General features: G+C 41.3%; 1 protein-coding gene across 1 annotated transcript in view; it reads right to left on the minus strand.

Annotated features, from left to right (window-relative positions):
* Window positions 1-2,230: 2,230 nt before the first annotated feature.
* The window catches only part of fam120c (family with sequence similarity 120C), a 36,051-nt gene continuing 21,223 nt past the window's right edge, over window positions 2,231-17,058 (minus strand). Inside the window, exons 11-16 of the mRNA XM_042097300.1 lie at window positions 13,437-13,551; window positions 9,361-9,570; window positions 8,579-8,810; window positions 7,442-7,577; window positions 7,193-7,259; window positions 2,231-4,219 (exon numbers count right to left, since the gene is read on the minus strand). Coding sequence (XP_041953234.1) covers window positions 3,926-4,219; window positions 7,193-7,259; window positions 7,442-7,577; window positions 8,579-8,810; window positions 9,361-9,570; window positions 13,437-13,551 — 1,054 coding nt within the window. The 3' untranslated portion in view covers window positions 2,231-3,925. The remainder of the gene's footprint in view (window positions 4,220-7,192; window positions 7,260-7,441; window positions 7,578-8,578; window positions 8,811-9,360; window positions 9,571-13,436; window positions 13,552-17,058) is intronic.

The following is a 17,058-nucleotide window of genomic DNA, read 5'->3' on the forward strand; positions in this document are numbered from 1 at the left end:
AGAGCGATGCTCTGCAAATGGGTGCTTACACGCAATGTATCAAGGGGTTGCATGAGGAAAAAGGGAATTACTGTTTATGACACACCAAAGCTAGTTTAAATGATTAGAAAGCGATAACACCATATTACTATAATCCAACTATTATCGTGCCAATTTTAGCATGTAAATGAAAGCAATTTACTTTTCCATTCAACTCAAGAGTGAGCAGGTTAGAAATGAATTCTTAAATGGGGAGAAAATGTTAGGAAATGAAAAGAAGGAAGTAGTTTGGGAAAGGATAAATTGAAATCCAAAACATAATAACAATAATCACTAATCAAACATTGAAATAATCAACTAAAACAAAAATGACAACATTCTGGACAATACACCACCTGTGTAAGTGAATGTGATTTCTTAAAATTATTCTAGCTAGTGTCTCTAAGCGCAAAACACCAAATGTGAACATGTCTGTATATGTTTATGTGTGTCTGTGCTCCAAAACTGAAGGACCACGTTACATTATTCTACATCCAGATCAAATTAATCAGTATACGTGTCCAATATTCACCACTAACCGCGTGCATTCAGAGAACTGACTGAAAACGCACCATCACCTAATATCACAAAATGGAGAGTATAACATGATGAGCTGAACTTTCAGTGTGTGTGTGTGTGTAGGCATACATGAGACTGTGTGCACTTCTGTGTGTCTCTCTCTCTCTCACTTTAAATGTGTGTGTTTGTGTGCAAGTGTGGTCTCTGCATGTGCTTGAAAAACGACGAAAACCTCCCATTTTCACACTCAAGCACTGCTGTCCACCATTTTACAATGAAATGCAATAAACATCCTGTCCTAAGGTCCACGTTCATCGCAGTTAGGTTTGTGTATACTGTACAATACTAGTCTTAGTATACAGTCCGTCATGCTACTGTCTAAATTAGTCTGGCTCTTTTACTACAGAACTGTGAAGTATGTCCAGTACTGTCATATACAAGCTCCTTCTATAAGAAACGTAGACTTTTGTACTATCTGTAATATTTAAATCCTATTATAAAACCTATCAATTGCAAACCCTTATTTAAACTCTTGCCTCATCAATTGAATACACTGAAAGGGGCTAAAGTGTATCAGTGTAGCAACACATGACATGGGGAAGGGTCACATCCCACAGGGGAAAGAGCATTAACAATATACATCAACACTTAAATATTAAGGGTTTCTGTCACACCTTGCTTAATATATCTTTTCATATATATTTTTTTGTGGCACAACAAGATAGATTATTTAATATTGTAATAAAATAAGGTGCTTGTCAGTGACTTGCCTTTCAGCGAATTTGTTTATTTTATGTTTAATTTACCGAGGGCTTATACTACATGCTGCATATTTGATTTTTGCCTTTCTAAAAATCCACACGTCTGTCCACTTAAAGTGACTTTCCAAATCACAATGTAGGCCTGCTCCTTTTGTTGCTACACCCAACAATAAAACAATAACAAAAATTCAAAATCCATTTAATCAAAGGTTGGTAATTAAGTAAAAAGTGTTCTTTTTCTAGGGCATGTCCCCAAAAAGGACTAAAAGTGTCTTGGGTTTTAATGTTTAGAAGAAGTGCTTTCTGTTTTCACTTTTAATTGATTTTTTTTAACATTTCATTTAAATTTTAAAAGGTGCACAACGAGTTTTACGGCCACAACAACTGAAGAGCTACAGCGCATGGTCACAAGGGTATGGAGAGGCACAAGCACAAGGGGTCGGGGGCGGGGACGTCTCGTTTTTAATGGTGATGAAGGTAAAAACATCACCGTCATTTTGAGTCATATCTTCATTCTGAAATAATAGTAATAATAATTATAAAGAAAAAAAGAAAAACATAAACAATTTCAGCAATGGTTGGGAATGCTGGTTAGGCACAAATCAAGCGCTGATGGCCAGAGGAAAGAAAGAAGTCGACGGATTGCAGATGGTGTCTCATTGGCAAAACAGAAGTGACGCTCAGGATGGGGCCTCTTAGCAGATCAACAGGGGCACTTTGTATTCCCAACCATTGATAAAACAACTCCACTAACATTGTACGAGAGCACTGCGATCCCTCACACTGGGTGTATATATATATATAAATCTATGTGTACTATACACATACATAACTACAATGACATTGACTGGATATATACTTTTTTTTTTTAAAGTTTGAGCATCTGCCTCCACTGATGTTCTCCTCTAACTCAAAGATGCCTCCATTTTTTATTTTATTTTTTTTGTTTAGTTGGTTAAGCCAGGTTGGCGCATTACACAGGGGAGAGGACCGCTGACATTTTTTTATTTTTTTTTAAACAAAAGCTTGGCTCCTTGGCTTGCACTCTGTTCTCACATTCAAATGGGTCAGACTACATGCACACACGTCATGCAGACACGAAGGAGTGGGTTGGGGTGGCGGAAAGGGGGATTCATTTCTGGACAGTTTGACTGTCAGAAAGCACAAAGGGGGCCGGCCAGTATATGTCCACTGACACTCTCACTAACAAAAGGCTGGGGGCTCTTCTGAATAATTTTTAAAGCATTTGTACAGTCCTAATTCATACAATAAATAAATAATAAGTGCCATTATGTTTACATACAATCAATAAATCTTTTCTTTTGGGGGACAGCAATGGAAAAATACAATTGGATTTCAAGGGTCGGGTGGGGGCTTGCATAATTCTTATATATTTGTTTGGGTTGGGGGTGCCGTAAGGTGCTTTCTCTGTTTCTTTTGGATTTTGTTGTTTCTCTGTTTAGAGCAGCGCACAGAGTTGGTACCAACCAGAGTGCTCTGGGGCTGTGGCAGTGCAATGCTAGGCAAAGGGTTTCAAGAAGAAAAACAAAAACAAAACAAAATAAAAACATGTCACAGAGAGGAGGGCTGTCCCCAGGCAGCTGTTTAGAGGGGATATACAAAAGGACTAGGCTTGTAGTGCTTTTCCCACCCCAAACCCCAATTCCTAACCTAGTCTCTCTGTCAAAGACGACCTTGGTGATCAATAGCACATCAGATATCCTACGAAACGGGGCTGGCTGGCCTCTGAGTTGGAATGTACAGTAGTAAATACACACACACACACTCACACACAGGGTGACACAAAGGAATGACACACTATGCTTGACCAACTCAGAGTCACTAGCTCACGTCTCTGTAAGAGGGGTGAGGTCACTTACACTAGTCCACATTTTCATGTGTTGGCTGCGGGAAACAGAGAGGCCACCAACTGTGTGCGATTCTTGCTCATGCAGCACAAAAGCTGATATATAAACCGATATAAATCGCAAGTCCTGTACCGCTCTAAGCTAGAACGTTTTTGCAATGCACTTTAGATGTCACGTGGCAATTTCCTTAGTGGGCGAGTTTTTTCTTTTTCAAAAGACACCCAAAATAAAAACAAAACAAAATATGGTGCTTTGGGAAAACAGGGGCAGCTGTAGCCTTTTCTGGCAACCAAACGCTCAAAACTGACAGTGACTTGTTTACAATGTTAAGGGAACATAACAGGCATTTAAAAAAAACAAAAAAACAATAACACCGCAGCTGGTCACAATGCAAGCACACACTGATGCGGTGGGGGGTGGGGGGGGGGTTGTTGCAGCAGAGGACTTCTCCCAAGGCTGTACATTTCAGAGCACAATGCATGTGAAGGTCTTGTGGGGAACAGCACTGCTTAACAAGGAAATCAAATTGCCGGATAAACAGGTGACAAGTAGACCACTGCATGTTCCACCCAGATGTGTGGCCTCCAGCAAATGTAGCATCGTAAATTAAACCGATTCGCGACAGGGAAATTAAAACTGGCTACTGCGGCCCCTTGGATTTAGGATTTTTGCAAGGAAAGGCAGTCTAACACGCATCACTCTCTCCTCCTCTTTCAATCGCTTCTGTTACATTATCGGGAGATTCTCTTTTTCTTTCTTTTACTCCTCCTTCTGTAGTGCACCCTCAGATGGGCAGTCATCAAGGCAACAAGGGGCCTCAACCTCAACCCCATCTCCTGATTGGTTGTCTCTGCTGGCTAAGGCACACTGGATTGGCTGGGCCAGAGGTGGCAGGTCCAGGGGCTGCACAACGGCGGTTCCTGGGGAGCTGCCATTCAGCTGCTGGGGCGCCATCACAGCACCCTCCACAGGTACGGGGGGCAGCGCAGCCCCCGGCTTGGCCTCCTCCGTCAACTTCGGGGGACTGCTGGGGGGCGGCGATGACGACAGGGTCTGGAGAGACACAACCAATCTGCATTAAGACCACTGAACTCGAGCCATTTCACTAAATATTCATGTGTGGTCAGTCCAAATGTTACTACACATTACTAGCACCAAACCATAGTGTTTTTAAACTGGCAATTTCCAACAACTGTAATTGCAAAAATGTCAATATTTCAGTTCCCAAAATTGAAAACAGAGGTGTGCCTTGCGTGTGCCTGTCTTCATTCATTTCTTTCACACGACTTACAACATAAATAATGCATTCATATGCTAGTAGTAATGTCAGAAATTAACCTGTTTGTAGGCCTCTTAGAAATGGTTGTTGCATCTTGCATTTAGATGCACACTCAATCGCGCATCCATGCAGGCAAAACGTAGGACTCAAATGTGGCGACGGCACACAACTTGGGGAAAAAACGTTTACTATGTACTGGCGGTGATAGCCTACAGTTAATGTGAATCACGGACAATAACCAAAGAAAGGAAATTGCACCTCCATTCACCAAATAAAAGCTGCGATAGTGTTTCTACATGTTGGCAGAAAGTCTTATAGGTCTTAGTAGCCTATTCCTGAATCCGGTCCCTTTCAAACTATGTTAAAATTGCGTGATTAGCCGCCAGCATAATAACAAAATCCTGGGGGAGAAACCCCAGACACCCTTGTTATTCTTGTTAGGCTATAGGTCCAAACCAATGAGTCTAAGCCTTAGTTTGAAATAATCCTCAGGTGTAAGTGTTTAGTCAAAGAGTCATTGCATTCAGGGTAATATAGACGTTAACAGATAAGAGATACTCAAGTTTGTAATTTCTTTTAAAATATACATTTTTGATACCACAGGTCTGTGTTCAGGGATGGACTACTGAATGGGCCTACTGGACCCAAGGGCTCAGGGGGCCCTGAAGCCCAAGCTTCTGTGTGAAGTTGCTTCTTCTCCACCCTTCTCTTCTCTTTCCTCAAAACTCACCAGAAGTCATCATTTAAGGGGTCCTTTTTAATGTTAAGAAATAATAATAATTTTGTAATGTTTTTTTTTTTTTTTTAACCCCCTTATCTTAAATGTCCGTCAAAAGTTTAGAATACCCTAACTGACTTAACTAAAATGATTTTTAATTATATATTTGCATGGCGAGAAATATATTGAAATTCTGTTTGGGGGGTCCACCAGACCCCACCACAGATTTGATTAAAAAAAAAACACATCTGTCATTCCAGCCCCCCCCCCCCCCCCCCCCCCCTTAAAGATGAACTGAACTGAAATAATCAACATTGATAATGTGTTGATTATGACAATTAAAAATAAATGGCACTAAAAATGTAATTAAAAAAATCAATACGGAGCCTTTTTTAAGCAACACCAAAATTGCGTTTGTTAGTATTAGAACGCTGCCCGTTTCAATGACGTCATTGGCATGCGGTGCATACAAATAAGCTATATAACACGCATTGTCACGGCAATGTAGGCTAACGCAGTCTGGACTACTGGCACTCGTAACAGCAACTCACACAGGCTCTCCCTCCCTCCCTTAAAACTGTTAAAAACTTCGTCACCCCAAGTTGACCCCAGACACACGGAGGATACACGAGTTTGCCGTTAATTTTAGGCTAACGTTAGTGGAGAGTTTGCAGATTTTTACCTTGTGGATGTTGATATTGCACGAGTCTCTTGGATAGCAGCACTGCGAGTTAAACTCCCTCGCATCAACAATCTGCCCTGAGACGGTGAACAACTGGCTTCAGGGTGAGTAGAAATGGACATTGGATTCTGTTTACAGACCCGCTGTGGTTTAGTCACCAGCTAGTAAACGCATTATTATCGATCTGTGATATCGTCGGAGTCATGGTTTATACTCTCTATGGTCGGAGTGCTAGCTTGTGGAGTTTGACATAAGAGTGTTTCCAAGGTGTTTAGCTGCTAGCCCTTTCCTAGGTTGGATCGTATGGTAGCCTAACACTGGACCTCATCTGAGGCTACTTCGAGATATTATTCCAAAGGGGACAGATAGGCTACTGCACTTAAAACTTTAAAAGATTGAACGAACCTTCCCGGACTTTGTAATTGCGACCAGTGACTGCATTGGGTGAACGAAGCCGAAGTTGAAACTTAGGCTCCATGGCACATAGACAGTGGGCTCGCCCTTCTACGAATTGAAAAAGACTACAAGCTGCCCCACCGAGTTTGCGATAAAGTAAGCAAGAAAAGGGTTTTTTAAGTCAGGATATGTCGGGTCAATGGCATTTATTCGTCCAACGTTACAGACCAGTTTCCATAATGCACATCTTATCAATAGTTTGAATGTCGTGTGTGTTTCTGCTCATTGACAAAATTGCATTCAGTATGATTCATGCCCAATTAATTTCCCCTGTTAAAGTGTTCGCCTTTGTTTCACTAGTTTGGTTTTGATTTTTTATGAGATTTTGTGATGTAGGCTAGCCTACGATAAACAGCTTATGGCCAATATGTAACTCAGCTAGGCCTAATGTTAGTTTCCTCAGCCATGTCAGCTAGCCTCAGACTCATTATCTGCTATGGCTGCTAGTGCTAGTGCAGAGTAGCTTACCATGCCAGTGACGTAGCCGATTGTTGAAATCAAACATGGCGGCGCCCATGTAACAACAACAACACTTTCAACGTACAATTTTATCCCTTTTAATAAATTCAGCCATTTTAATCATTGTACCAGAGAAGAAATAAAATACATCTGTTATATTACCTTTACTTCAAATTCCAGTTCAGTTCATCTTTAAATAAATAAATGCTGGCATTTTCACCTCCTGCCAACTGTGACCGTCAATTTTTACATTACATATATGGACATGAAACCATGACCAAAACTTCCAGATTTCTGACACTTCCACACAAATTTCCAGGTCAGTCCGGTATGGATACCAGTTCCATGGTTTACATAATTCATAATTTCGCTACTTTTCCAGACTTACATGGCACATGTTCATGGAAACCAGCCAGTGCGATGCATGCATACCTGTGTTCTGTTGGTGGTGGGTGCCTTCTTCCCTCCCCTTCCTTTTGGGGTGACCTCTTTACCCCTTCTGTGATGGGACACAAGGACAAAAATAAGGGCAGGGGATGCAGCAAAGACACACAATCATTTTCATTTCACTTCACTTCACTTCACTTCCCAAACGAAATAAATCTGGAGCGACAAGGGAAATAATTAGGGCATAAGATAGGAATTGCAAATGTTAACTTTGATATGCAACACTCAATGTACCCTTTTCCTCCTCCAACTGAGACCACCTGCATGTTGAACCCCCCTCTTCCACGCACTGGTTTGTTCCCAGCCCACTGGCCCACAACCATGCCGGCTATTTCCAACTTGCCTCCCTGGGGAGGTATGGACTGGATACCTATTGGGAACAGAGTGTAATGCAGGAAGGTTTAGTGTGCTTATGGAGCTACAGAGTGATAATAGAAATGTGGGTTGCATGCATGCGTGCATGAGAGAGAGAGAGATAGAGAGAGATAGAGAGAGAGAGAGAGAGAGAGAGAGAGAGAGAGAGAGAGAGAGAGAGAGAGAGAGAGAGAGGGAGAAAGAGAGAGAGACGGTTAAGAATATGATGACCCAGTTCAAAAAGTTAACCCAAAGACTGGATGGTGAAGCTACAAGGACCTCAATCAGGTATACCAATGCAGTGACAGAAGAGTGAAGGACAGAATCTTTTTTTTCTTTTAAAAAAAAAAACTGCAAACAAAACTGCAATGAATTTGAAGTAGAGCAAAAAGATAAGCAATTCAATGACAAAATAGTTCATCTCCTGTTGTCCTCTTAGGGGCTACATCACTTAAAATGGATCTATACATTTAAATATTTGACTCAGTGTTATCGATTATGTTTGTGATAAAAGTTTAGTAAAAAGCAGCGATCTGTTGAGTGCCTGTCAATAAGTGAAGGAGCAGGAGTTGCTGACTGACCAACAATAGAGCTTTCAAGCCAAAGTAAAAATTACTGGGCAGATTCAGGCCCAATTTCAGCCCGGATTCAGTCAAACCTGACAAACTAGAATCGGCAAATTCCTGTCTGATTTGTTATTTGAGTAGGCTCACTATGCCAAATCAGAAGACATATCCACCTATGTTCCAGCTCCTGGCTGATTGGGATTGGATTTCTGGCAGGAAAAAAAAAATCATAGAGTGTCTGCCCGGCTTAAGTAGCCTGGCCATACCCACCTAGAGCTCCTTTCAGAGAGATACTAGTCTGGAACACCATAATTCACTAACATCTCCAGCAGACCCCAAAAAGGTCAGGCCAAACGAGAGGGATGACGCTATAGTTTCTGAATCAAAAGTGGCTGTGGTGAATGGTAGCTGCAACGCCAGCTTAAGACCCTTAAGGTGAAGAATTGCTGACCTGGGAAAGCTCGAGGCCTGTGCTGGTGGGGGTGATGCGGGTGGTGTGGAGGGGGCATGGCTCCCAGCGGGCGAGGCGGGTACATGGGGTGCATGGGGTAGAAAGGGGGCACCATAGCAGGAGGCAGGAAGGCAGGAGGGGGCATGGGTGGGGGAGGGGGAGGCGGTCGGGACAGATTGATGCCCTCCAAGATGGCCTGACGCATCTTCTCGACCCGAGAAACCAACTCCTCCTGTGAAGAAAAAGAGAAAGGTGGACAGAGAAAGAGGGGGGGGGGGGGGGGGGCACAGAGAGGAAATGGAGACACAAATATATATTTGTGAAAAGACAAAGTAACCACAAAATAGGTTTGTCAATACTTATATACTGAACAGGAGTCAACCCATTTTCTTTAGCACTAGTAGCAATTGATTCTTCCATCTTAGTCTCAGAACTCCAAAGAGGTCTGATCATATCCAACAGCAGAGTTACAAACAAAATTAGCCAAACCAAAATGACAAAACATGTCTACACAAGCATCTCCTCACTCACTTCTAAGCATGCCCCTGGGTTTAGCTTAATTTGTGCTCCCTGTTTCATACAAAAATAGATGTAGCAATTTTAAACTTTGCTCTGTTTTTGTCCATACTTCTAAGCTTTCAGAAAAAATGTAATTATACAGGCAAATACAACCCAGAGTCTGAGACGAGTACAGACAAAAGGTTTCCGTCTAGATCCATATTTAGTGTTCACTGAATAAATTAGCCTTTTCTCCTCTACTGTCTGGTGGTGCACATACGTACCTGCCCCTCGCACATGTCCAGCAGGGCGGCCCTGTCCCGTGTGGAGCGCGCAAGCTTGCTCTGGAACAGCTTCCCGTCGAAGAAGCCCCAGGGGCAGCAGTGTTCCCATGGCAACGGCTGCCCGCACACGTCGTTGACAAACAGAGCCGTGTCCACGCCGCTCATGAACAGTGAGGCCAGCTGCACCCCCCGGTTGTCCACCTTCTCCACCTGACACACACATACAAAATCAGTACAGGTCCTCAAGGTAAAAGATGGTCAATAAAAAGTACAAAAAAAAAGTTCAGTATCATTGCTGTTCAAATGAGCAGTGTGATTGCGAGCTCCTAGACTCTTCACAGCTTATAACTCCAGAATCCATGTTAAAAACTTCTGCATCACTGCAATCAATGGGAAACTATTCAGTGCATTCTGTCATTAGGACAGTGATAATCTAGGCCTATGGAATGGTTGGAAGATAGCCTACAGTTCATAAAAGGATATTTTCCTTCATTTGAGCTATTATAGATGTTTTTATGAACAATAAATGAACTCACTTGATCCATTTCATTTGCGCATTATTGTCACGCAGATACTGGAAACAGCACTCGCTGTTGTTTAAACGCTCTGAGCTAAACATCTTCTTTGGAACATTTATGTTGCTTCCTCATTCCGACTTTAAAGGAGAATTCCGGTGTGATATTGACCTAAAGTGTGTTGAAACATGATACCGAGTGTGAACGTATGTCTCATAGCCCATCTCGGCTTGTCCCCTGCACTCCATAATCTGGCGCTAGTTAGCCGATGCTAAATGACAACTCCTAGATAAGACCTCCGTTATTTAACGTAACGTAATTTCTCAAGCACAAGCTTGCTTGCAGTGACCACGGTGATTGGCTGATGATGAGTGACAAGTCTTTGCTGGTGAAAAGGCATGCACTACACACGTATGGCGAAAAACGAGAGATGCATAAATAAATAATAAAAAATTACAGGCTACAAAGCAAATAGCCTAGTAATGGTATATATTACGGATTGATGCAGTATCTTTGCAGGGGTGGGTAGAATTTCCCCTTGGGGATCAATAAAGTATCTATCTATCTATCTATCTATCTATAAAGTATACTGTAAAGTTTTTACTCAAGTAAAAGTACAATTACTCCATTCAAAAATCACTAAGTAAAAGCAAATATTCCCATCCCATGTATAAAGAATACTGTAAAGTTTTTACTCAAGTAAAAGTACAATTACTCCATTCAAAAATCACTAAGTAAAAGCAAATATTCCCATCTGAGAAATCTACTCAAGTAAAAGTAAAAAAGTACCTTGTTAAAAAAAGACTCAAGTAACAAGTTACTTTTGTTTTACTTATTTATATTTTTGATGGCCCTTTAAAGAGATACAAAAGTATCCTTTACGCCTGTTTGCTTTTCTCCTCCTCTGTAAGCTAATCTTATTGGCAACCAATTCAAATATATTTTATTTAATATACTTTTAATATTATTTGACACACTTCTGTAGGCCATCTTGTCATAGCCAGAATAAGCATTAAGTGGCTATGGATTGTAAAGCAGTCACTTCCAATCCATTACAAGCTGATTCTTCTGCTTTGTATTGCTAGAAGTCTGGTTATAACTTCACCATACAGACAATGGAACCTAAAAACAATGGCTATATTATGAGTAGACCTATATTTAGGCTACATAGGCATGTTCACTAGGAGAGAGCAGGCTATCTTTTTTTCCTCAGCTGACCGTCTCGGTCATGTCCTGCACTACCAACATTGAGGCTACATAAACAAATGCTACGTTTTTCTAACTCGTGTGCTTGATTTCCAGTGCATTTTCCTTGCTTGTGAATGAAGTTGTAGGCCTACTCTCCTTGTGCAATGTGATTGTTGAACGAGGCTGGCCAGAAATTAATATAGGTGAACGTTTCCGTGTCATGTCATACCTCTCGTCTCGTTGCTACTCTAGCAGTGTCACCAGAAGATGCAGCAGCTGGCAGGCATCATTGCGTTAACTGAGCTGTTACATATATAGAACATCTACTACTGTGTAGTAGGCTACAACATGGTCTGACTCTACATAGGCCAGTCATTAATTTTATAACCGCGGGAAAACGTAACAATGCACCCGAAGCCCTGTTTCTTTTCTCCCACGCCGTTGTGCACCGAGGGAGTGGTGCACTTTCCTTCCTCGAGATACTTTCTCCTCCAATAGTAACCTTTACTCGTAAAGACATCCATTATTTATCAGAGGGTCATTCCATGTCAGTTCAACCAGGGCCCACGCACTTAGGTCTCAAAAAATTCTGAAACAATTACCAGGTGTACCTATGTTACCCAGGAGACACACTGTAAAATTACTCTTATGTAAGATCAGTACTTTCCAAGATACAGCCAGTTTTACAGGGGGAAGGGGGTTTGGTCTGGATAATCCTGCATGGTCATAGCTGTCCCTCAAAGTTGATACAAATTTTATTGGAGTTTTTGCCTGGGCTCTGTTTAAGCCTTCAGAAGACATATTTGTACTCAACATAGGCTCTTCATTTATTTTTCTTACTGAGATAAGTAGAAACACTCTCACAAAAAGCAATGAACAGAAAACAAATCCCTTCAGGGTCTGACCAAACGTGACGATTTTGCTACATACTATTCCTATTTATGTACCAGCATGCAAAATTTGAGCCCAGGACCCCAGAGTTTGTCTTAAATCCGCCAGTTAGGAGCTACTTTTATCCTAAAGATTCTTTGTGAATACAGGACCAGTTTTGTGTATGGTATATGTACTATGCTTAGTGAGAAGTTACAAATTTATGGATTTATGTAATTGAATAAATTGAAAACATAACAAAACAAGGCAAAGTTCAACACATTCAAATAACCTAGCTATCCCTGATTAAAATACTTACCTTAGCCTTTTTAACACTTTTAACACCCACTTTAAACGACAAAACAGTAACACAAATTCCTTTGTCATTAGGCTCCAGTGGGCGATGCTGGTCCTACCCAGGGTATCTGCACATTTTCCAAGTGCAAATTTAAAGACTTTTAAGACCTTTCCAAGACATCTAAATGGAAAAATTAAGACTATACCACGGCAAAGATACATACGACAACTTAAAACTGTTTTATGCAATAGTTTTTTTTCTACTAATTTTAACCCTCACCCCATTTAGGATGTCTACAGAAGTTACGAAATATATTTTGGCGAAAGAAAATAATTGTGTGTGAATTACCTTCACAGCTATGAATGCCCAATTTTAGGGTCTGGGCTGCTTGCTTTTGAAGTTGGCTGTACATATTTGGTTGTGCTTACTGGCTGAGGCTGACCGTTCTTCACCTGTGTCTGTAGTAGCCTAGACTACTTGCCAAAGACGTGTGCACTGGAATGGATTCCCTTCAATATTTTTTTCATTCAATATTTAATCCACTGCTTTACATTTTGCATACAAGTTGTATCTAAACCAACCAAAGCTTGACTGAAACATTGTAAAACCATTGACTTGTTTTAAATTAATTAAGAGACAGATCCTCCTCGCATTATCCTGCTGAAAGCTGCTGGTTTCATCTCAAGCACGCATGTATTATGGACGCACATTTTTTTTATGTAGCCAGTCCCGACATTCAAAAAATATGCGGTTACATTTCACAACTTTTGAGAAGTAGGCCTACTGGGAAACGCTGGCAAGCAAGCTGCTGACAGATATTACAGGTATTATAGCCTAACTTAGACAGATTTTTTCTTCCCTAGGCTATGCCAGCAACAACCGCTGGAAAGATGCTCATTCTACCACTCACATAGGCTACCTGTGTATGTCTCAGTCAGGCCACGGCTACACCACAAAAACGTCAGGAATATTTGTACATACTGTATTATTACCGTTTTCACACCTTTAACTACACCCGTGAAAAACATCTTCACTCTGCAACCACTACACTTCCTCCCGTAGCCGTATAGTCAATACAATTGTGTTGTAAATACACGAAACCGGATGGAAACATTTCACTCGCTCTCTTGCACTCGCTCACTCGATGGTGGTCCCATACGCAAATTTAATACCTCCCTTTCGAAAATTCAAGGAACCCTGCCTACCTTGAGTTCCTGGAGCTGGTCCGGTTCGTACAGCTGGTTGGAGACGGCCTGAGCCAGGAAGGCATCCAACTCATGTCTCTGCAAGATCCTTCCACCAGGCCACTGCATCATATACCTGCAGCAAGACAACAAACAATCCGGTCAGCACAAAAAGCCAAACTTATCAGTGACGTCAATCGCATGCTGGAAAAAAAATCAAAAGTGCAGATGAGTACATCTCAAATTTATCAGGAGTTACACACCAGGACAAATCCACACAGGCTGATGGATGGCATCCCCACAAGAACAACATATATTCAAAACACAGATTTCACTAGCCTATGACATAATGTTGCACGGTGCACCAATACTACAAAAGTATCGCAATAACTAATTTTATTAGTATCGATCATTTTATGACTGTTGTTTTGCAGTAAGATACGTATTTCATGTTAGTGTGCGAAAGGCATGCTTCTAGTGCCTTCCGTAGCCTATGAGTCTTTTCTCCTCACACGTACAAGCAGCTGTCGTGATAAATGCAGCCAGACATGGCCACTAGTTTAAGTAATAGTAACAGCAGTAAATAATAGTAGGCTAATGTTAAATTGATTTGCTGACATGCATCTCAAGTTTGTGTTGCTAACCTACCTAGGCTATGGAATTTTGTTCATTTAGGCCTACTGTTGGGTTTAATGACATTTTAGAAATAGGCTACGCCAGTGTTTTCCAACCTTTTTTGAGCCACAGAATTTTTTTTCTTAAAAATCCTGCGAGACACCACCAACCAAAAATGTAACAATCCATTCACAATCTAAATCCATTCACCAACCTTAGATGACTGTGTGTAGTTTTAAAGCAACCCCAAAGCACTTTTCCTGTGTCACACACACGCTATTTGTTTATCCAGCACCGACTTGCAAACGCATAACGATGTCCACAGACAAGGTAGAGTATGTTGCATGACTTTATAAAAGTATGATGTATTGCGACATCAGAAGCAAGTCAAATTTGTAGTTTCTTATGTCTTCTTATGTCAGACCAGCTACACGATCTGGCAAACTTACAAAGTGCGGTTACAGCCGACAGAGGGCCGCGAAGCGAATGCAGAAGTACCATTCACCCTGATACGAGTTGATGAACCACTGAAACGATTTTGGAAACATTATTTTAAGGTACTCTTTGGTGTTGCTTTAACACGACAGATCAACCACCATCTCAATGATAAACCATGTATAAATTCTCTTACTCCATACACTCTACAGCAACTTCATTTTGAAATCTCACATTCGTCACAATCTCCAATCACAATCCAACATTTATCAACAGCTCCATTAAAATGCACAGGCCTACACCGTCCGCCTCTTCCAACTACGTTCATAAATCTACCACCAGATTTACTGCAGCCTCACACACGTGAAGGGCTCTACAGGCCACCGACTAATTTCTGTATGCATCCCTGCCCACAGCTGTTGATGACCAAGACCCAACACAGGCAAGGCTCACTGATGAATTTTATACAGTACGACCAGATATTTATAGACAGCATTTATCAGAATTAAGAGTAGGATGACAAAGAAAAATGTGTTAAGAGAAGGAGAGGAGAGAAAGGGAAGAGAGAGAAAGAAATGTAGAAAAGCATAGGCACAGAAAGAGACAGAGAAAATGAGAGAGCCAGGAAGGCAGAGATAATGTCTTAAAGGCTGATTTATGGTTGTGCGGCGTGGTTGCATTGTTGCAAACCTTTTTCAGTTGTGTGTCTTCTGTGTCTCCGTAATTCACCAACGGAATAATAGTTCTAGTGAGATGTGTCATGTTTAACTACAAGATGAATTTGTTGGGCCTTGTCTTGCTTAAATGTTGTAAAAGTTTGCAAGAAATAAACACAGTATACTCTAACAACCTTGATACTTGGGGTGGATTTCAACAATCGATTTTCAGATTCGAACCAATTAGGGCTGGGATAAACGATTACTCTAGCGATTACTTTTTCGATGCATCGATTAATCTAACTATTCATTTTTTCTAGTGATGCACCAATGTGAAAATTGTGGGCGATACCGATAACCGATATTAATTTTGCTGTTATGGCCGATACCGATATTTACCGATGCCGATATATCTGTATAGAAAACACATTCTTATGATAAGCTATTTTCCAAAATGCATTTTTTTAAATAACGTTTCAATAGCCTACCTTAGAACACCAGAGGATTACAATATAATAGAATATATCTGTATTATTTTATATCCTGATATAAAGAGAGAGAATACTGAATGTCTGATATTTATGACAGCACTTTATGCAGATTAGCCTATAGGTATGGCACACTATAGGCCTACTATTTCTATTACAACTCTCCCTCTTTAATTCAGCTGTGTGGTTGAAGCCTGGAAATATTGTAAACAAAGTAGCATAGTTGGCTAGCTTATCATAGTCTACTGATTGGACTGTTCAGTTTCCCCATGTGTGTTTAAGTTTAAAGGTAATACTTGTTTTCCTTGGTACAGGCACTTTTGGGAAACATTGGTATTGAGATGATCAGTCAACTTGACACCAAGAGTTTTAAACAAATATGTGCAGCATGCTAATGTTGCTAAGCAGATTTAATAGTAATTTAGCTAGTCGTCTTCTATGAGTCCTTGCTTTCACGATCGTAATGTTTTATTTGGATTGCGTTGGCCGAGTCGCGCGTGTCCATTGAGTGAGCGAGAGCGAGCGGGGCAAAGAGAGGGGTGTTGTAAAATGGTGTTGCGGCTCCTTTAAGAGAGCTCCGTGTGTGTGTGTGTGTGGGAAGCTGGGAAGGAGGGAGATAGAGTGAGGAAGTGTATGTATGCGACTGGAGCAGAGTGTGGAAGTTCAAGTTGGAGTCTGTACACAGTGTGAGCGGTGTTACTGTCCGAAATAAAACTCCATAAAGTTCAGCTCGTGTATTTTGCTCATCAGAAATGGGACCGTGACCCCGACGTTATTCTATCTTATAACATCGGCCCTCGAATAACGAATCTCCCCTGCGTTTCTGACTACGGTCTGGAACAAAGCAGGAAAGGTTAACAGGGGGTTTATACTGTTTGGTAAAGTCTACAATGAAAGCAACGTAGGCTACCGCCAAGTAAAGTGGGAGATGTGTGTTGTTTATGCGGCCGCGTAAGCGGCAAAGCACTGCTAGACACTAGAAAGGGTGTGTCGGTTCTGCCTTTTCACACCTCGACACAGGTTTGTAGATATGAGTGTTGCGATTTCAGTTTTGAATAGCATATCGTTACAGCCCTATTAAATTCCTATTACGACCATATAACTACATTCTGCCTGATACACAGTTATATTTAGCCTACCGCAAGAGATGTAGTGCTAGGCGTGACATGACATGCAAGCCAGCCATCAACTTGACTGCAAGCAACGCGAGCAGCGCGATACAACGCAACGTTTTGAAAGAACTTTTGTCAGATGCCCAGTGTCTTCTTTCTGTCAGTCTTGTTACCCTGCTATTTTAAATAAGAAATATGATGCAATAGAAGGGCATATTTAACGGATTCAGTGTAGACAGATAACACACTTGGATCGCTACACACACGTCAAATACACAGGAATGATTATCGGCCTGTTCACATCGGCCCTATTTTGACATCGGCCCGATACCGATGT

Source organism: Alosa sapidissima, chromosome 7 (genome assembly GCF_018492685.1).
Source record: "Alosa sapidissima isolate fAloSap1 chromosome 7, fAloSap1.pri, whole genome shotgun sequence".
NCBI lineage: Eukaryota > Metazoa > Chordata > Actinopteri > Clupeiformes > Clupeidae > Alosa > Alosa sapidissima.